The 22556-nt window shown below is 36.4% G+C and overlaps 1 protein-coding gene across 1 annotated transcript; it reads right to left on the bottom strand.

Moving 5' to 3' along the window:
* Window positions 1-398: 398 nt before the first annotated feature.
* Window positions 399-22250, bottom strand: LOC127436574 (soluble scavenger receptor cysteine-rich domain-containing protein SSC5D-like). Its single transcript, XM_051690849.1, is given in 4 exon segments — window positions 399-762; window positions 20444-20493; window positions 20495-20757; window positions 22238-22250. Coding segments are annotated over 4 exon segments (690 nt in total).
* Between the last annotated feature and the right edge of the window lie 306 nt (window positions 22251-22556).

Below are 22556 nucleotides of genomic sequence, written 5' to 3'. Positions count from 1 at the left end.
GCCATTCACCAACCTGACGAGTGTGGTTACTGGCCACACAGATAAAAAAAAAAAAAAAAAAGAAACAATGAAAGAAAGAAACATGACAAGCTTTTGACCTAACAAACATACAACTGACCTCTAATGTGTACTCTGATGGGCAACATCAAGATTTTAGGTTAAAATTTATATGAATGTAAAATGGGAAGTGACCTCTTGTGTCCTTTAACTGGTCATCATTTTTTGTATGTTTTTCATAATTTTGTATCACCTTTATCCTTAATCACCATATCTTTATTAGTTAATTTTAAATGGTCCTGCGGTGTAACAAATGCATTTTTAAAAGTACAAATATTCCATGTAGTCTCTCAATTAATATGTCACAAAAGTTGCAAGCATACAGTAATACTACATTCACATTACTGCAGGATAAAATATGTTAAGCTGTTAAATATAAGCAACTTACACTGACAGATGACTCCAGCATCCTTTGAATGGTCACAGTCATTCATTCCCCATTCACGGGACTCACAGCTGCTCAGTGTTGACTCATCTCCAACACAGTTTACATCTGCCATCCACAGAGATCCTGAACCTCGTCCGAAAAAAGCACCAGTCTTTGCCTCTATAACATCTCCACAAGCCATCTCTCTACACACCACTGCAGCATCTGATAGATCCCAGCCATCATCACACACTGTTCCCCATGTTCCATTATGAAGAACCTCCACTCTTCCAGAACAAGCATCTTGGCCATTAACCAGTTTCACAGAACCAGCCGTACTTGAAATGGTATTGCCAAGAACTTCATGTTGCAAAATGAAGAAAGTGACAAAGTGTTAAAAAGAAAAGAAAAAGATTGTAACTGCATTTGTTTCAGTTGCTACTTACTCAGAAATGGAACGATCCACATGGAACATGGCATTATTGCTGAACAGACAGTTAACATAAGGACACCACTGCATTTGTCTGGGGATTACAACACAATTACAACACAAACAACACAAATGAGAAATCTTCAAACTAGCTTGCCAAAAAGGTGATATGAATCAGACATTCATACTGCAATAGACACATCTTGAAAAAAATAAATAAATATTGAAACATATATAGAGATTGAAAGAACTCCTACCAGGTAGAAAAATACATTAGCTAAAAGTACACAAATGTGGATTCAGTTGTCTTTCAAACACCCTTAATTTAGAAATACAACTGTGATCATCATTAAAATCCACACATAAAAAAAATAAATAAAAAAAGAAGAGAGAAAAAAAAAAGATCAATAAGATTTTTTTAATTAATTTTTTTAAATGTAAACTTTGACACTAACCTGCACTCTGCAACCTTCACACTTTTGTTATTCTAACCGTAAAAATGACTAGTACACTCCTATTAAAACACATGATTAAAGACAGTCATTGGTCATTTAAATGACACTCCCTTGTTGATGTTCCCTCCTGCTCCTTGTTAGGAGGATGAGTTCCAAGGTGGATAAACTATCTAACTGCTTAAGTTATGGATCCTCCCGCACACAACTCAAAACTTAGTGTTGCAGTTGCAATTAAACGTGTTCCACATTGAGCCTGTACATATACATTTTACAATATAATATATGGTTAATCACATTGCTAGTTTTGAAGCAAATAGGGTACATGCACATTTCTTTTGTTGATAACATTTTCCTTATGGACAGATTCAGTACACAGAGTGTAAATATATTTCTCTAAAAATTGTTGTAGTGTGAACCTATGGCTTTCATTAAGAATCAACAAAATCCAGAACATGTTTTTGTTTGTTTCATGTTATAAGACTATAAATGTGAAAGACAAATGTTTTTCCACAAAATGGATCTTTTACCTTTTATTTCTTGGACTTTAATTTACAAATCCAAGTATATATCTCCTGAAGTGAAAAACATGCACACCATTTTTTTTTTCCTAATGTGTCTGTAATGCTAGTCTTCTGCTTCATCTGATCAAGTTTTGTTGTTTCCCAGAGATGCTAAATTTTTTATGTGCAAACCCACACATAAAGGCTACCCATAAGTGTACAATGTGAGTATACAAAATGTCTCTTGATTTAGATCCAAGATCCTTTTGATTTAGATATTTGATATAATTAAGAGGTTGAAAGCTGACACAAATGTTTATTTGGTATTTTGGAAACACTTTAAAATAAGGTTTCATTCGTTAACATTAATTCATGCATTAGGTATCATGAACAAGCAATTAACAATATATATATATATTTTTTTTACAGCATGTTTTAATCTTTGTAAATATTAGTTCATAAAAATTTAATTGTTCATTGTTAGTTCATGTTAGTTCATAGTGCATTAACTGATGTTAACAAACACATCTTTTGATTTTAAAAATGTTTTAGTAAATGTTGAAATTAACATTTACTAAGATTAGTAAATGCTGTAAACGTATTGTTCATTGTTAGTTCATGTTAATTAATGATGTTAACTAATTTTAACAAATGGAATCTTATTGTAAAATGTTGTATTTTAAATAAATCATTTTTATGGCTCTTAAAACCTGAAAGATTTTGATTTAGATATTAAGTTCTATAATACTTTTGGTAGCACTTGACTTTAGTACTACTAACAAATATTATATTACGCATTAGCACTTAATGAAAGCACTATATATTGTTTGCTAATGACTTATTAATTATGCAATACAATTCACTTCCATCCATGTTTATGAAAAATATATATAGATCTAATTTGTATTAAGCCAATCTGAAAAGAAGTGGAGCCTCTGTCTCGTGCATTGTTCTGCTTTGAGTACTATTCAAACTACATGAATTTCTCTGTTGATTTGCTTTACCAAATAAGTTACTTTGCATAGCATATTTGACCACAAATCCATCATCCTGTCAGCCCTGTAATTAAAGGGCTTTTGTTTAATTATATGCAAATCATAGTGAGTGTAGATTCTCAGTCTGAAGGGCACACTAACTGGCTAAGGGAGCAAAGTTTGGATTGATCACTTCACAGGAAGTACTGTAGAGAGGGAAATGTACCCACAATCACTGCATACCCCTCAGTGCTACACAAAGTTTGTCTAAATCAATTACAGTGAAAAGGCGTTGAGGCTCGGGCAGCTTAATACAAAGCAGGAGTGGTTGCAATGTTACGAAGTCACATATACTGTATGTTGTCAAATCACCAAATCACATTTATTTTCATATTAAATGTTACAACAGTCATTTGGCACAAAATATTGGGGTTTCGAGTATGACGATATACAGTGTATGTATTATATTAATTTAAATACGTATAAATATATTTTATATAAGTGTGCATTTTTTCTTTAGCACTGGTTTTGTATGCTGGTTTCAAACGCCCAGTATGTAATCCTCTAAAATGAGAATTATGAATTCTATCTGTCAAACTATAATTTAAAAATCATCACATTTATGCTATAGTTCTTTTGTAATATATATATATATATATATATATATATATTATACAATGAATTAATAATTTTTGATCATGGTTTTATATATTGTACTTATTTATATTGTATTTATATTTATTGTATTTATTGTATTTATATTTCTGTTGTTTCATGACTTTTAATGAAATTTGTTTCATTATTTTCATAAAAGCATTAAACACGCCGTGCTATTGAAGCAGTTTGTCACCTGTTGCAGGTTGGAAATGTTCGTTAGCTTTTTGTAGCCAAGATTTAAGGTATGTGCCCATACAGGAATTTACTTAAAAAATAAACCTACCTTGAATAATATTAGTAATATAAGGTAAAAAGTGTGACATCTATTGAGGGCTCTGACTTTACTCTTTGCTGCAAGTTTGGCAAAGGACATGCAAAATTAACATTTGCCTATGGATCTCCTATTGGCTTACCTCATTTGATTTAAATAGTCCCATTGGATACTGGAGATAATTATTAGGCATGTATATATTTATATTTTTACAGTATGTGGATCACTAAGGATAGAATTGTCTTCTTGTCTTTACTGTATTACATCACTACAGTAACAAATTAGAACTGCAAATCACAAATTTGTCAAGGTGCAGTTTTTTTTCTTTTATCTGAGTCCTCCAGCTGAGGGAGAAGTTCCCATCTGTTTGTAGTTCCTTCTTTATCTGTGAGATTCAAATCAACATACAGGCAGTAAACTGAAAAAATAAAAAATAAAAAATAAAAAAATAAAAATAAAATATATATATATATATATATATATATATATATATATATATATATATATATATATATATATATATACTGATTTTAAAGACCTCATGAAATTAAAATGGAAATTGTGTAGCTTTTAGTTTGTGTCTATTAGCTTTTTTAGTGGCTGCAGGGGAAAGGGTTTGGTTGGCGGTGGCTGCAAGGGAAAAGGATGGGTAAGTGGTGGATGCAAGATTGGCTATATGATGGGCCTGTGGCAGCCACAGGGGAGTGGTTGGTGCTAAGAAGAGGGGTCTCCATGACGGGCACCTCAGAGGAGGAAGGAACTTCCAAGAAGGGAGCTAAAAGCAAGGGCGGGTGCCTCCAGGGGAGGCTGAAGAGGTAAGGACGAGCGCCTCCAGCACAGCAACCCTATGAGGAACAGCAAACCTACTTCCTTCTCCTCTTCCTGGGGATCTTGGAATAAAGGGCAGTGGGAGGAGGACTCTACGTACATCTCAGAGGACAACTGATAAATCTCTTATAGAGGAAGGGAGCCGTCATCCCAGGCAGCAAAATTCTCTCAGATGGGTGGCAATAAATATGAACACCATCAGGTTCCAGCTAAAGGTTCCCTGAGGCACCAATGCGCCCATTGAGATCCATGCAGAAGAGATCATTTAGCACCACCTTACCATAATCAAATCCAGAGAAGATCTTAAAGAACCCCTGGGAAAATTTAATCAACCTCTCCTCTCACCAGAGAGAGGAGTCTGCCCATGATGGAGTATGCTGACCTTCGAACAGGAGCTTCCCTCAAAAAAAGTTCCATACCCACTGAGTCCAGAAATGGCTGAATTGTTCTGTCAGGTTTAGAGGGAGGGAGTACTCAAATGCAGGGCAGGGATAAGTGAGGGAACAAGGAAAAAACAAACAAGAAAACCAACAAACCGGCTGAAACAATAAACATGACCGAGAGACCAATAATCAGGCCACAGCACAAAACAATTCAGTAACTAACTAACTGTCAAAAGATGAGACCAGAGATCCAAGTGCGGAGGCAAAGAAACAGAATTTATTAACGATTAAACACAGCAGAGCTGGCGAAGCGTAAGGGGTACCAACTGCAGCTTGGAGATGGAGGGTTTGTTCGTAGGCTTGTGTGTAGTGGTAGTGTGGAGTGCAGATCTGTGAGGAATCCTCTTGAGAATAGTGTGTTCATTGGTCTGTATGCATCTTGGTAGTGTGAAGAGCAGATCCGCGAGGAATCCTCTGGAGGATAGTGTGTTTGTAGGTTTGTATGCGTCGTGGTAGTGTGAAGAGCAGATCCAGTGTAGAGGGATAACCGATGAGGAATACTCTGGTGAAGCGTCAAGGCAAGCAATGCAACCAACAGGATGGTAACCACAATCCGGGCACTATGGCGAAGACTGGCAACCTATATTGAAAACATGCAACAGATCCGACTAGGGCAGAGAGAGAGTGGTGAATAACTAAACACACAACAACAATCTAGCAATGAACACAAAACAGAGAAGGGTAAATATAGGCAGAGAACAAATCACGATCAAGTGCCATTTGCCCGATGAAAGTTGGCATGATCAGCATTCCCATGGAAACAATAAGGGTTCCCACAGAAACACTGATTCTGCGAGCCAGCGACACCTGAAAAACATGAAGAAAATGTTAACACAGAAGGAACAAAATGGCGGACTCACCGAGACCGTGACTGTAATGATACAGTAGGGATATAAATACAAAGACAGGGTGATGTAAAACAGGTCTGACTAATACATAAACAAGAGCAACCCAGTGGGGAAGAGCCAGGAGAGCACATGGCAATCAAAAAGCAAGATAAAAATAAATAAATAAATAAAAACAGGACTGTCAGGGCAGAATCCTGATAGAAACTCTCAGTAAAGTGATTAATAATGACTACATTTCAAGATTTTTAACAATTTTGACTGCTGGTGGATAGAGATGGGACTCCATGTTACATATTTTATGAAATTGAAAAAGCCTGGCCTACAATAAAACTTCAATAGTAGGCCTACCATATTAATGTATTTACATATGTTATTATCCTTATTGCAAAGCTGTTAAAATACTCATTACTGTTTTCATTTGAATTTTATTTAATACATTTTGATATAGAAGGCATATAGTTCAGTTTAGATGAACTTTAGCTTCTCAACTTTATAGCATTGTTTGAAGTTAACTTTATAATGTATTTTTATTGTATATTTTCAGGACAAAATATGACCAAAGGCCATGGTCCCCTTACTGCATGGGGACTAGGACACTAAATTAAATATGATAGTTCCCTTCAAGGCTTTCAATATGTTTAAAACTGCAGATATCTTAACTTTCTTAGAAACATATGGACAAGGAGGATTTTGCAAACAAGGCTTAAGTTATTTAAAACTATATTTATGTGCACTTAAGATCCATCACAATATATAATTAAATTAAATGTACAAAAATATTGTGCTCTTAATGAGGAATACTGTATATCCCACCAGTGGCATAACTACTGGCAGTGCAGGGGCCCGGGGAGAGATGGAGGCCCAAAAGCAGAGGCAGACTGGTCATCGAGAGAACCAGTAAAGCATTGCCGGTCACGAAACGGGGGTGTGGTATGCCAAAGTGGGCCACGATATGATGAAGGGGACAGCGAAACACATTACCACAAGACCCCCCCCCCATGTCTTTCCCTCACCCAGCCCAAAATAAGCATTTAGCTTTTAACTACAAACCACTGATGCCACTGTTCCCCTCTGACCATCATAAAGAATTTGCACTGATCAATAGTAACTACAAAATAACACAACGCATCCAAAGCATCCATTTAAAAAAGAATAAATAATGAAATAATATTTGTAAAGAAATTAATATGTAGGTACAATTTATATTTATATTATTTATATTATATTTTAAACTAATTTCAAGCATTTAACCATAAACGTTTAGATCAAAAGGTTTTACGATCACAAGAAGCATAGACTCTGTCAAGCCTGTCCAGTTACTACTATGTACCAGTCTGACTGAATCAGTTGTGTTTTGTCAAGCATAACTAAAACTGTGTACAAGAACAATAATAAAAAATTAAAAAGATTTGCACCTGGGTTTTAAGTCTGACAAAAAATATTGCAAATCTATATATATGTCATGTCCTCCACAAGCAGAAGAAGCCACATGGAATACAGCATATTCCTAGTAAAGGGAATGGAAATAAAATAAATGAATACATTATTTTTTGGGAGGAAACAAACTTGGAGGGAAAAGCATGGGTGTTTAGGTAATGGAGGGAGAAAAACCTTGGGTGAAACCAAACTCAACTGCAGGAGCATCATTCTCTGCCAATAAATGCACATATACCAAATGTTATTTAGTTACATAGAATGATAATGCAAGTCATGCAGTCATCAAATCAATTATTACAGTGTTGAATGGGTCATTAAGACAATGTTTATAATGTATGGATAATTATTACATTGTTAACATTATTATTACAAATATTATTCTGGCATCTATACAAATGCTATATCTTTCCCTTCCATACCATTTTTACTAATTGTCATTTTGCAAATACATATACATTTTACACTATGTCATATGTAAGATATATGTTTGTTATTATCGATTTAGTAACTTGAAGTTAAGGAAAGGTCTAAAGAAGAACAAGTTGACACTCACCTGCAACACTGCAACTATTAAACCTGAGATTGTTAGGAACAATTAAAATACCTGATGGCTGGTAATCTCATGTTAAAATCAACAGGAACAATGTAGTAAAAAATATTTACACCTGTTGAAATGCCACTTCTCAGCTGTGGACCCGCCTCATGGTGCTCAGTGCGTTGTGTCTGAGTATTTAAGGTGCTCAAAACATCCTTCCATTAACCTATAACTCCTCCCAACGTCTATGGCTCCATATATCTTTATAATGTGAACACATGCAGGCAAATATCACTGATTTGTTTGAGCTCAGTATTACTTCATCCACACAGTTTTTCCATCTCCTGAAGAGTAATACATTTTAAATAAGAACAATTCAGTCTGACCTAATGAAAGTTTTATAGGTTCTGAGCTGTACTTTACTTGCATATATAATTTGGTTCCACAATTTAATCAAAACTGCAGCATATCATGTCTAGAAAATAAGTTGTACCCTTTTTATTACATATTGTGCAATGTTCAGACAAATAAGGTATTATAAATGATACTAAGTAATAAGTAATGTGGGTGAATATAGAAAGGTCTGGAAGTTTTAAATTCCTGTTTTATTAGTCTTGAGCAGCGGCGATTTCTCAGGGCCAGCAAAGCCTTCTCTGCTGGCGTAACATGCCTAATAAATAAATATATATTCAAGACTCTTTAGCCATGTTAAGGTCAGATTTGGTAAGCATATTTTCATTTAACTAATTTTATTGCTCTTGTATTACATGCAAATGAGCCTCCTTTGGTGACCCCAGGGTAACCTTTACATGACTTGATTTGCATCAATTAAGGGAAATAATTACATTTGGAAGGAACAGAAATACAGTACATAAAATGTGCCAAATTATTCTTTATGGACTCCATATTTATTTACATAATCTTTTCTTTTACTCCATTTAGGACATGTTTCAACAGTTTTAGTCATTTTTCATTTCCGTGTCCTATATGACACATAATCTTGACTGTCTAGCCTGAAATAAGCCAATGGACTCTGTCACAAATATTTATTGAATATAAGTGAGGCTTACCTGATATGGAATCTACAGTATGTCTCATACTAATTCACTGCTTTGAATATCATTCAAACCACATTTTAGGTTTCTAGAATTATTTGCTCTGCTGAACAAATACAACATACTGTAAGTTTAACTGTTTATGAATTTGACAACAAAACAGTTTGACCGACAGTTAAAGCAACTAACCACAGTGTGTTTTGTTTTTACGTGCCATTTGCAAAGAAAACACAGAAAAGAATAGCAGAAAAAAATAAAAAGGTATGAGATTTATTTCTAGCGATGGAAAGACTAATGTTAGCTAGTTTCTGAACATATTTGGTTATTTAAGGGTTTTCTGTTTGTCTACTTGATCCTGCAGTTTATATTCATTATGTTAGTGCCAATCCAATTTGTCAGGGCAATTTCCAATCAAAAGTCTGTCTTTGTTTGCATGGGTATGGGATGGTTTCCATTAATCATTGAGTCTATTAAACAACCATTAAAAAAGGACAGCATATGCATGAAGAAACAGTTTGCCTTTTGGCAAATACTTCAACCTTAAAATGTCTTGTTTAGAGAAGGAATATCTCACATGTTACACCAAGATATTGAAATTAAAGATTGCAATGAGATTAAATGGAGAACAAATGGGGGCTCAATCTCAACAGTGTCTCAGACTATGCTCACATTAGCAAAGATACCACAGGGTGCAAATCAGGGATTTCAATATTAATTTAAACATTTGCATCAAATTTAGGAAATTATTAAAATTATGCTATCCACTAGTCTCATTTCTTTTTCTCTTTCTTTTTTTTCCTCTCCAAAGAAATTTTAGGAAAAACATATGACAAAGTTGATACTTCATGGCATAATGTTGATTACCACAAAAAAATATTTCTAAATGGGAAAAATTTTTAGAGGGTTTAAAAGCAGAAATGTAAAGCATTTTAAAAAAGCTCTTACACGAATTCTCCTGTTAATCTTGTATATTATTTGAGCTGTAAAGTTGTCTAAATCGTTGTTTTTGTGGGATTACAGGGTTTATGCTGTAATGTTGTCATGGTTTAATCGGATATAACTTTACAAAGAAAAGGTAAGTAAGCGATTTTATCTCACCAAAATCATATTAACACACATACTGTTTACGTCTTAGGGCTATAGGCTACTTTTGAAACAGTGAGCATTTTAAGTTTGATTGGCTCCATTTACTTCCACTGTAAGTGCCTCAATGTAAACAGAGAGTATTTAGGTCGAGACAGGGCAGCTGAATTAAAATGAATGGGAGAAATTGGAATGCCCAGTATGCTTGATGTAGAAAAGAAAGTTACACCTTACAGGTAAAAGAGCCAATCACCTTTTAGATACAGACAACGCCTGTCAGTCAACTCAGGAATGTGCATGTGCATTTGCTGGATTAGCCTGTAAAATAGCATTTTTTTTTTTTAGCATGATCAGAGCTAAAGCACAATTTATGATATCATTGTTGACCTATTTTACTGCTGATTTCAGATATGTTTTTTGATCATAGAGGAGATTGGACTTTTACGCTGCTTGAATCAATAGAAAATAGTTGCCTGGGAGCATTCCCAAGATAGCAGCGGAGTGGACTGACTTGCCTTGGAAAGCACTTTGCTGTAACCCAGATTTTATTTTATTTTTTAAAGAAAAGGAAGGACAAGTCAAAATGTATTTTTGATTTAATCAACATTATGCTACAAATGCTGTCAATTGATCTAAACTTGTATTGAACTCGTAATATTTCTTCAAGTCTCCTGTCCTGAACTATGAAAGAACAAGCTCTAGGCTAATTTTACAGTTGTTTGTCAGTAAATATGTATAAGTCCATTCTTCCGCCTGCCACCTCTGTCCCATTAAAAATTAATAGTAATATGGAACATCAAAAAGGTCATATTTTGCCACTTTCAAAACGCCAATAAAATAAGATTATAAGCTGCAGTTTTCTTTAAACATAAAGAGAAGAGAATGTAAATACACTGCAAAACCTATTCATGTGCATTTCAGCATGAAAGGAGATGAACAAACAAAAATAAAGACATAAAAATCCTGACTGACTGTCACACAGAGATCAGACATAGTTGGCAAATGTAAACAGAAAAATAGGTTTATGCAATGAATTAGCTTTTATTAACATAACACTGTGCTTATTTTATTGAATTTATTGAATTACTTTGAACTATATGGGTTACGCCTTATATTGGCACATTTACATTCTATATCTCTAGACAGGTTTACAGAAAATGTACAAGCTATATCAAGATTACTATTATTACATTGAAACATTACAGTGCACACTATAAATATATAATATAATATGTAATGTCTAAAATGCAATGCATATGTATCTAAACAATATCAGTATCTAAACACAAATAATAGGCTTTCATTCTTATTAGGGGGAAAAAAATCAAAGACATAATATATGGAACATTCCCTGTGTAACATGAACATCCAGTGGTTGGTAGCAAAAAGCAGTGAAAGGTATTCCTCACTGTTACCCTTCCCTCTGCTCTCACCTCAACCCAATTTATTGAGCCAATATTGCTATGACTGGCTCATTGGGATGCTCAAACAAAGATGCTATGTTTTGAAAGTACCACTGTGATTTAACCTAAGAATGGCTTATTTATTATTGCTTTGCATATAAAGCTTGGATAGGAGAAAGTATTTAAACAGAAAAAAATTACACTCATCATCTTTAAAGCCAAAGTGTGTGATTTCTGTGCTACTATGGCACCACTGAATTGAATTGTAAAATAATAATAATAATAATAATTGTTTCCATTCTGCTGTTAATCGAACAAAAAGATTGTCCTGCTTCCAGCTAATGCCACTGGTCAATGTTTTGTGCCGTGCTGGATGGGATGCTCAAACAAAATTTTTATAGCGCCATGGAGACACAGTGTTTAGAGTTTTTCTAGAAACGTAATCTACGAACTGTTTACTAATGCTGTAGTTGTCTGTGCATATGAAGCTATGATAGGAGAAAGTATTTTAACATGGTAAAGCTTTAAGTCCAATATCCAAGTTCTGGTAGATCTGTGTTGTCAATTTAGGTGTCTTAGCGCAAGTTTTGTTTGGCCTGTTCTTCATGATCCAGTGGCTTGATTTGATCTAATGGCTTCTGACAAGTACACCACATTGGTACATGTTTGGCTGAGCTAAGTCTACACGACACACAATATTGGGATCAAACCTGCCAATGGAGTGAAGCAGACTATTGGTTCTGAAACATTCTGAGACAAAACGCTGGTAGACATATTTTTTCCTAATAGTGTCACAAAGTGCGACATCTCAAATGAACAAAATCTACAGGAGAATACAGAATAGCGCTATATACACTCAAGCCTTTAATAGTGCATAAGTGCTTGTGTAAAGCCTTGTGAAACTTGTGTTCATAAATATATGTTTGGCAGAGGCTATTTGCACTGAGTGTAAAAAGCAACAAAAAGCATCTTCTTGCACTCTAGTGCATATAGTGCCAGATACTCTTACACCCCTGTTTAAATACTTACATACAGTATAGTGGCATCACTGAAGCATATTTATTGTGTTTATTTGGACTCCCACAGACACCATACACCAACCCCTACCCCTAACCCTACCTTACAAAAATTAACCATGGTTTTATTACAGTAATCATAGTATCACCGTGGTATTTTTCTAGTAAAATCATAGTAACCACAAAATTAAACATGGTTACTATTAACTACTATTAAGAACATGTTACTGTAGTACACCATGATTAATTTGATCAGGATCAAATCCTTCTCTCAATTCCCCGACCTTCACTGTGACCAAATCACTGCGAGGAATCTCTTTTATTTATTACTATAAGTAGTGTTATAGGAAATATTAAGAGTAGAGACATGGGAAAAAGTGTGTTATTCACTTTGTAATAATCCACTAAATGTCTAACCCGTTAACCAGTTTAATGTCTCTACCCCATCGCGAAAAATAAAAATGCCCGCCTTCATTTACATATGCCCGCCTTCATTTGATCAGCAGTTGACCTCAAATAAGTCTGTGGTGGCTGTCTTGAGTTTGGTCTGAGCAGTGATGGGCGGAGTTAGTGTAAGTAGCCTCTGCCAACAAGATGGCCTATTTGCACTTAGTGTAAATAGACACTCCGTATTTGTTTTTCTCTTTCTCAGCAATCTATTTATGATGCCTTATTTAAAGATTTCAAAACTGTTTGCTATACATTGTGTGGGATTATTTGTTCTGAAGTTTGTGTGGTAGGCTGGCAACTTCCACAAGTATTTATTCCAAGACATATTTTATTCTGTGTAATATAACTATATTCTATGTTGCAAACTATATACTTAATAACTTATGTAACCCTTCTTCCCCATCTACAGTATGAAAATCAAATTTATGAAAATAATAAAAACGTTAGATGATTTGTAGTAACTACAGTTACAGTAACTACAGAGCCAGTAGATGGAAGCAAAATACAGCTCACTGTCACTCTTCCCACTGCTCTCACCTCTTCCAAAAGTGTCTTCATGATTGCAGGCAGGCCCGGTTCTATGGGGTGCTTGAGGGGGCTAAGCACCCTCAAATTAACCTTAGAGCACCCTCAATTGCAGACCAGGGCAAACTTCTGCCCAAGGGGTGATTTATCATGAATGTTTTTTATTAGATCTTTCATTTATCTGGCTTTGGGACCTATCGCGCATCCATAAGCTTTTAATATGCTCAGTGTTGCCAGATAACAGATGCAACACCCCAATCTTCAGCATGCCATTATCGTCTCCATGTAAACCAGATGGGTATTGTATACCAGACAATCTTTTCCCGGTTTTTGAAAATTCAGACATTTTGCTGGACATTTTAGTTGGAGGCGCGGCTGTGTTGTTTGGGAGACGCAGGCGAGGGAGACGAGCAGGCGCGCTGGTCAGGCTCCGTCGGCGTGGCTTTCGAACAGCGCTGCCGAGCATTCATCTAGTGAATCTTCGCTCTCTTCCTAATCAAACGAACTACATCTCCTCACCTGCACAAACAAGGACTTTTCAACCTCTGCTGCCTTGTGCTTCACAGAAACCTGGCTGAGTGAAGACATTCCGGACAGCACGTTACATTTGCCAGGCTTTCAGCTGTTCAGAGCGGATCACATTGTAGAGTTAACGGGAAAAACGAGAGGTGGTGGAACATGCTTTTACATCAATGAAAGTTGGTGTGCAGATGTAACAACATTAAAGAAGGTGTGCTGTCCTAATTTGGAAGCGCTCTTTATTAACTGTAATCCTTTCTACTCACCGCAGGAGTTTTCCTCGTTTATTCTGGTGAGTGTTTACATCGCGCCAAACGCGTGTTTGAATGCCACGCTGCAACAGCTGGCTGATCAGATCATAGACACAGAACAGCAATATCCGAACTCAGTTATTATTATTCTTGGGGAATTTAACAAAGCAAACCTCACACGTGAACTGCCCAAATACAGACAGCACATTACATGCCCCACCAGAGACAAAAATATACTGGATCATTGCTACACAACAATAAAGGATGCATATCGCTCTGTCCCTAGAGCAGCTTTGGGACTATCTGATCAATGTCTGGTTCATCTTCTTCCAAACTACAGACGGAAACTAAAATCTGCTAAGCCTGTAGTAAGGACTGTAAAGAGATGGACCAATAAAGCAGAGCTGGAACTACAAGTCTGCTTTTACTGCACTGATTGGAGTGTTTTTGAGACTGCAGACACCAATCTGGACAAGCTCACAGATATTGTTACATCATATATCAGTTTCTGTGAGGATATGTGCATCCCTACTAGGACTTTACATTTAACAACGACAAATCATGGTTTACAGCAGAGCTCAAGCTGCTTCGTCAGGCCAAAGAGGATGCATACAGGGGTGGGGATAAAGTCTTGTACAATCAGGCCAGGAACACACTGAACAAGGAAATCAGAGTGGCTAAAAGAAGATACTCTGAGAAGCTGAAAAACAAGTTTTCAGCTAACGACCATAAATCAGTGTGGAGTAGCATGAAACAACTTACATATTACAGGACTCCTACCCCCAACCCTGTGGTGGACCAACAACTGGCTGATGATCTGAATGTCTTCTACTGTAGATTTGAAATGCCCAATCTCACACCCCACACCCACTCTGACCTTCACTTCACACAAACAACAACACCTCCTGCAACCCCCCTCCTCCCCCCTCCTGCTACTCAACCTGCACTTAAGATCTGTGAAGATGATGTGTGCCATGACTTTCGGAAACAAAAGATAAGGAAAGCTTCAGGCCCAGATGGTGTTTCACCTGCATGTCTTAGATCCTGTGCTAACCAGCTGTCCCCCATCTTCACACTGATTTTCAAGTCCCATGCTGCTTCAAATGCTCAATCATCATTCCTGTCCCAAGGACACACAAAATCACAGGACTTAATGACTACAGACCTGTCACCCTGATGTCTGTGGTCATGAAGTTATTTGAGAGACTGGGGTTGGCCCACCTGAAGGACATCACTGGACCCTTTCTAGGTCCCCTTCAATTTGCTTATCAAGCAAACAGGTCTGTGGATGATGCAGTCAACTTGGGATTGCATCATATCCTGCAACATCTGGACAGACTAGGGACATATGTAAGGATCTTTTTTGTTGACTTCAGTTCGGCTTTCAACACTACCATCCCAGCTGTTCTCTGGACTAAATTACACCAACTCTCTGTTCCCACGTCTATCTGTCAGTGGATTACCAGCTTTCTGATGGACAGGCAGCAGCTTGTGAGACAGGGGAAATTCACTTCCAGCACCTGTACAATCAGCACTGGTGCCCCCCAGGGATGTGTGCTCTCCCCACTACTCTTCTCCCTCTACACCAACGACTGCATCGCCAAGGACCCCTCTGTCAAGCTCCTGAAGTTTGCAGTTGACACCACTGTCATCGGCCTCATCCGAGATGACGATGAGTCTGCATACAGAAGGGAGGTTAAACAGCTGGCTGTCTGGTGCAGTCAAAACAACATTGAGCTGAACATGCTCAAAATGGTGGAGATGATTGTGGACTTTAGGAGGAACACCCCAACACTGTCCCTCCTCACCATTCTAAATAGCACTGTGGCAGCAGTGGAGTCATTCAGGTTCCTGGGCACCATCATCTCACAGGACCTGAAGTGTGAGACCCACATTGACTCCATTGGAAAAAGGCCCAGCAGAGGTTGTACTTCCTTCGCCAGTTGAAGAAGTTCAACCTGCCACAGGCACTGCTGATACAATTCTACTCAGCAGTCATTGAGTCTGTCCTCTGCACTTCAATATATGTCTGGTTTGGTTCAGCTACGTAATCGGATATCAGAAGACTACAAAGGACAGTTCAGACTGCTGAGAGGATTATTGGCTCCCTTCAAGAACTATACACTTCCAGAGAGAGGAAAAAGGCTGGAAAAATCACTCTGGACCCCACTCACCCAGCCCATTACCTTTTTGAACTGTTGCTTTCTGGCTGACACTTCAGAGCTCTGAGCACCAGAACCCTCAGGCACAGGAACAGTTTTTTCCCTCAGGCTATCCTTCTCATGATCAGTTAAAACTGCCCCATTGAGCAATAATTAATGTGCAATACCCAGCTTAGTTTTTTATATTTATCCAACACATCCTACCTCTTCTGCCATTACATTCCCTTGCACTGTATATTACCGATTTGTATTTAGATTTGCACTACGTATGTGTATGTGTATGTGTGTGTCTCTGTGTGTGTGTATGTATGTTTGTATGTATGTATGTGTGTGTATGTATATATATATATATGTGTGTGTGTGTGTGTGTGTGTGTGTATGTATGTGTGTGTGTGTGTATATATATATTGTCTATTTTGTATTCTATATACACTTTATTTTCTTTTCAATATTTTTTATTTTTTTTATTCAATTTTTTATTATTTTTTAAAAGTCTTGTTGTTGTTTTGTATTGTTGTGTACTGGAAGCTCCTGTCACCATGACAAATTCGTTGTAGGTGTATGCATACTTGGCAATAAAGCTCATTCTGATTCTGATTCTGATTCTGATACAAAAATGCGAATTTGTGAAAATGATGACGTCAAGCGCACGCGTATTACGTGTTCAGTCTATAGGGATGTGTGCGAGTACTTCAAAACAACGTGCGAGACATTCAGAACTACAGTGGCGGACTACAGGACTGTGTTTGTGCTGCTCAAGATTTTGAGTTTACTGATGCTTCTCCAGCAAAGTGTAGATTTACTGCATCACTACTACGAGCAGCGATCGCCATCTTCATTGTTTGTATTCACCGCTCTGTGGAAGAATGCTTATGTGCGCAGGCGCATAGTGTTTCTTTACAAAGTGACATCACGAACTATTGACCTGGCATGCATAATACAGCGTTTTTAGTCGTTTTCGCGGATCTGTGTGAACAGGGATCATTTTGGCAACGTTGTCGTCTGTACGCGAAACTTTTCAAAAACGCAAAGGAACAACGTTTCTGTTTTTAGTACATCGTTGTCGTGTAAACGTACCCTTAGTTTATACACAGGGTTATGTCCTACCTAAGTGTAATGGTGCAAACCATTAGTAGTGCGTAAATTGTGACTTAGTGCCCATTTACGCCACAACTAGTCTAAGTTGTAACATACGTATAGCTGGTGCAACCGGCCCCTGATGTAGAGTGTTAAATTGAATACTAAATTACCACTGCATTGAAGTATGATAAAATAAACAATTAATAATTATACTCAGTCTTAATTCAGTTTTTCTAACACGTGATAGAAATGTAGCAGCAAAACTTCAAGCAATCACAGATTGGTCCCATCAGAATACACTTCAGAAAATTGTGCATCATTCATTGAGTGCATGAGTGCACTAGTACTTCTGGGATTAAAAGATACAACTATGCAGAACTTTTTATCTTCTCTCTTCCAGGATCTTCTTAACAACTGATGTTGCCCCTTTACAAAAATAATTGCACACCTCTGCTCAATTGAATATTTAAGTCTAATACTGTAAATTGGCAAGAAGATTTCCTTGAATCCCATCAAACACACAAAAATCCCTGAAGTTGTGAACACACAATTGTTGCATCAAAACTTATAAATGTGTATGATTGTGCAAATCAGTATGTCTTAATCTGCAGGAGCAGCATTTTGCTGTCATTTTCAGCGACAGATCATGTGAAAAATAAACAAAGCAATAAATATTTTGTACATAAAAAAACTGTTATTTATGTTGTTTTAGTAGCATATAAACATGATTTAATATATTTTTAAAATGTGTAATTATGATACATCTCCACTTTATACAGAGCACCCCCACTATTTTCAGAAGCACTCTCAGTGATTTTTATCTGGAACCGGGCCTGATTGCAGGATCATTTGGGTTGACTCTAGGGGCAGCCTTAACCTCAATCCTCAAATGTACTTGAACTTCAGAGTGAATCAGAGAAAATGTGAATGATGTAATTTCTTACTCAATTATGGTGTCATAACATATTTTCTTTACAATTACAGATTCAGCAGGATCTCATAAACCATGTTGTGATATAAATATACCAATTATATTATCTGACGTGATTCTGCTAACATCAATATAAGACCTCAGTTGAAATGTTTATATTACTCCCCTTTTGCTTTGAATAAAAAATACATGTACAGACCATCTCTGTTCTTTTTATTTTATTTTTTTTGGGTACATACAGTTACATGCGGGCTTAACATTTAAGTGCCATTTTTTTTTTCATTTTGAACAGGTAATCGTGAGGTGGGACAAAAAGAAAGACAGGAGACAAGGATTTGCATGTAAACACGCACAGTGTATCATTTATATATATATATATATATATATATTATTCACATTGATCATGGCAATACACTTCTTTTCAAGCTTTGCGTTGAACTCCTATATTGATATTGTTAGTGGTGAGAGATATAAGCTAAAGGCTTTAGGTGACAATACTTATACCTCTTGACACATTTCTGGGTCATTTTAAATTGCGGGGGCATTTCATGTCCATGACAAATATATTTTTTATATACGTTTTTATTGTGATAAACCTAATCTTATGTTAGAACGAAAAATAATGTCAACTAAGTTACCCATCTGAAAACCCACTTCAAACAGGTACAGTTTGTCTCAATATCACGACTTGCACAACATGGTGTAATTTTTCTCAGGAAACACATACTGAAGATGAAGGATTTAAAGTTATGTTTTTTCTGTTCTTCCCAAATATTTGTTAAAAACCCAAGCCTAGATCGAGTGGATTAATTGTCTGTCAACAGTGTTACTAAATTATTATCACTTTAAACCTTACTTGTGTATTTATATACAGTACTGTGCAAAAGTTTTAGGCACTTGGGAAAAATGTTGCATAGTGAGGATGTCTTCAAAAATAGTGCCATAAATAGTTTTCATTTATCAATTAACATCATACAAAGTCCAGTAAAAAAAAACTACATCAATATTTGGTGTGACCACCTTTGCCTTCAAAACAGCACCAATTCTCCAAGGCCACTGGACACAGTTTTTCTTGGTTGTTGGCAGATAGGATGTACCAAGATTCTTGGAGAATTCGCCACAGTTCTTCAAACTATTTTGGCTGTCTCAATTGCTTCTGTCTCTTCATGTAATCCCAGACTGACTCAATATTCAGTGGGGGGCTCTGTGGGGACCATGACATCTGTTGCAGGGCTCCCTGTTCTTCTATTCTATTCTATTTGCAAAATAAATGTTTGGGAGTCTAAAATTTATATTTCCTATTGACACACTAAAGCTGAAAATATAAATAACCATCTTAAGACAAATGTTTTTGTGAAGCATCTTATGTGCCTAAGACTTTTGCACAGTACTGTATGTATATTCTGTATTTTTGAAAATGCATTTCCAAAGATACTGAACTGCTCAGTAGTTCTAGGCTTCCTATGTTGAGTGAGACCCGAAAATGTCAACAATGTTACTGGCCAACAATGTTACCCAGTAAAGTGAAAACTATCTTACTGTATATATATAAAAAATACTCTGTTGTCTCCTGTACAAAGTGACTTCCAGAAGTGTATTTTGTCCCTCTAGATAATTTTCTTCCAAAACAGCGCAAACAAATTTGACTTGCTTGAGAAAATGTAATGACCATTGAGTTCTGTTTGTAAAAGTAGAGAGGTATTATCACTCTAAATATATTTTCATTCAAGTTTTAATGATCACAATTGTTGCTTTTGATGAGCGGTCACATAATCTATCACATCAGGTTGCTATGTTAATTATTGGTATTTTCCAAAAGTGTACAAAATTACTTAAATGTCAGTAACACTGTTGAAAAATTAAGCAGCTAACATCATGCTTTTTAAGAAAAATATCCAAAATTAGGCTACCCCGAGGTTGCCAAATAGCTAATAGGCTACACTGAATTTTAAGGTGGTGCTTTATAAGATCATATTTAGGTTTTGGGGAAAACTTTTTTTCTTTCTTTTTTTTTTTTCTTCGTTTTTCTTTGCACTATTAAATGCCAAATGTACCCCTAATTATAGAACGGCCCTTCTGGTAAATCGTTATGATTTGTATACAGCCCACACAGCTATTGTGTTTGCAAGGTTATTTTCCCATTCATTCAGATTAAAATATTAGCACTCACATCCGCAAATGACTCCAGCATCTTTCTCATGGCCACAGCTGAGTGAGTGAACTTGAGTCATATGGACAGCTCATCAATAAAGATTCAGTCCCAACACACTTTATATTATTCATCCATACTGATCCTGGACCTTGTCTAAAATAGGCGCCAGTCTTTGTTTCCAAAACTCTCCCACAGCCCAGTTCTCTACACACCACTGCAGCATCTGATAGATCCCAGCCATCATCACACACTGTTCCCCACATTCCATTATGGGGAACCTCTACTCTCCCAGAACAAGAGTCACTGTTGTCGACCAACCAAACACGATCTATTTCTCATACAAATTAGGGGAGATTGTTAGCATGTTTAATGATTTTGATCATAATGCAAATATCTAACAATTTCAAAATTTAGTTCAATGCTTAGTCCTACATCTTATGCCATGTAACCATTCTTAGATTAGTGATATAAAACAAGTTGTTAATTTGTTGATTTTAGAAAAAGCTATTGTGCTCACATTTACAGACAACTCCTGCATCTTTCTCATGTCCACAGATGTCTGTACCCCATCCACTTTATGTACATTCTCTCAGTGTAGATTCAGTGTTAAAAACAGTGCCAGTCCTACCCCAATTGGCACCCTAGGCAAGACCCTCCAGTAACCCCCCTCCCCCCACTAAATTTATTAGAGAGCTAAGTATTACTTTTTACACAAAAAAGTACCAATTAACACATAATACATCCTAATGTGTGTAAACCCAAATTAGCAAAATATTAATTATAACAATGTTGGGAAGAAGTATGTAAGTGCATGTTATGGCTTCTTAAGTAGGCATCATAAATGGGTATCACTGTATATAGGAATAACTTTAATGTAAAGTGCACATAAACCAAGTCATGGTCTAAGATGTAAAAAATAAATAAATAAATAAATAAATAAAAAAGGCACACTGCCCTAAAGATCTATTCACATCGTACAGTATATTTCACAGCAGGCACATTTATAGGCTTTCATCATTACTGGGGAGTCTATTGTACTATGATGTTGTAGGGGGGTTTAAAATTATTTATTTTATTTATTATTCTGGTGATTTTAGGAGAATCATTTTCTTTAGTAGCCTATATAAAGTATATTGTGTAGCATTAATTTCACATTATACAGCACAAGATGGTTTACCTTACTCAAAAGCCTGCTGTGGCAGAATCATTGTACAGTATGTTAAAACGTTGGTATTTTTATAATACAGTAAGCCTATATCATGGTATTTATATGGAAGGCTACTCCAAAGAACATGTCCAAAAAACATGGTATTGGTTTGGTTTTTGGTAGGGCCGGTCAACCCATTAGGCGACATAGGCGAGCAACTAGGGTGGCATCGCTTCAGGGGTGCCAATCTACCGAGCCAATAATTAGTGTTCAGTCTGTGTCAAACAAAACGTGCCCTGTGTTCTGATGACACATTGTGCCGCATTGCTGCTCCTAAAATCACCAAAAATGAATGCTTTGGTGCTGTTTTTGCAAAATTAATAAATAAAATAAATAATTTTAAACCCCCCTACAACATCATAGTACAATAGATTGTGTACTTGATGGGCCCCATACACCCCAGTAATGATGAAAGCATATAAATGTGCCTGCTGTGAAATATACTGTACAATGTGAATAGATCTTTAGTGCAGTTTTTTTTTTTTTTACATCTTAGACCACTTGACTTGGTTTACGTGCACTTTACATTCAAGTTATTCCTATATACAGTGATACCCATTTATGATGCCTACTTAAGAAGCCCTAACATGCACTTGCATACTTCTTCCCAACATTGTTATAATTAATGTTTTGCTAGTTTGGGTTTACACACATTAGAATGTATTATGTGTTAATTGGTACTTTTTGTGTAAAAAAGTAATACATACTGTAGCTCTCTAATCATTTTAGTGGGGGGAGGGGGGTTACTGGAGGGTCTCGCCTAGGGTGCTAAATGGGGTAGGACCGGCACTGCATGTTATACTATATACTTCTGTATTTTGCATATTGTGTTGTATATTTACTCTGAAAAAGTTTAGATATTAATATTCACACCAGTCAAGAGAGTGGTTGTGGTGGAACTTCTTGTAAGAATGCTGTGA

This window comes from Myxocyprinus asiaticus, chromosome 47, assembly GCF_019703515.2.
Source record: "Myxocyprinus asiaticus isolate MX2 ecotype Aquarium Trade chromosome 47, UBuf_Myxa_2, whole genome shotgun sequence".
NCBI classification, from domain to species: domain Eukaryota; kingdom Metazoa; phylum Chordata; class Actinopteri; order Cypriniformes; family Catostomidae; genus Myxocyprinus; species Myxocyprinus asiaticus.
This window is presented reverse-complemented; position numbering and strand designations above follow the sequence as displayed.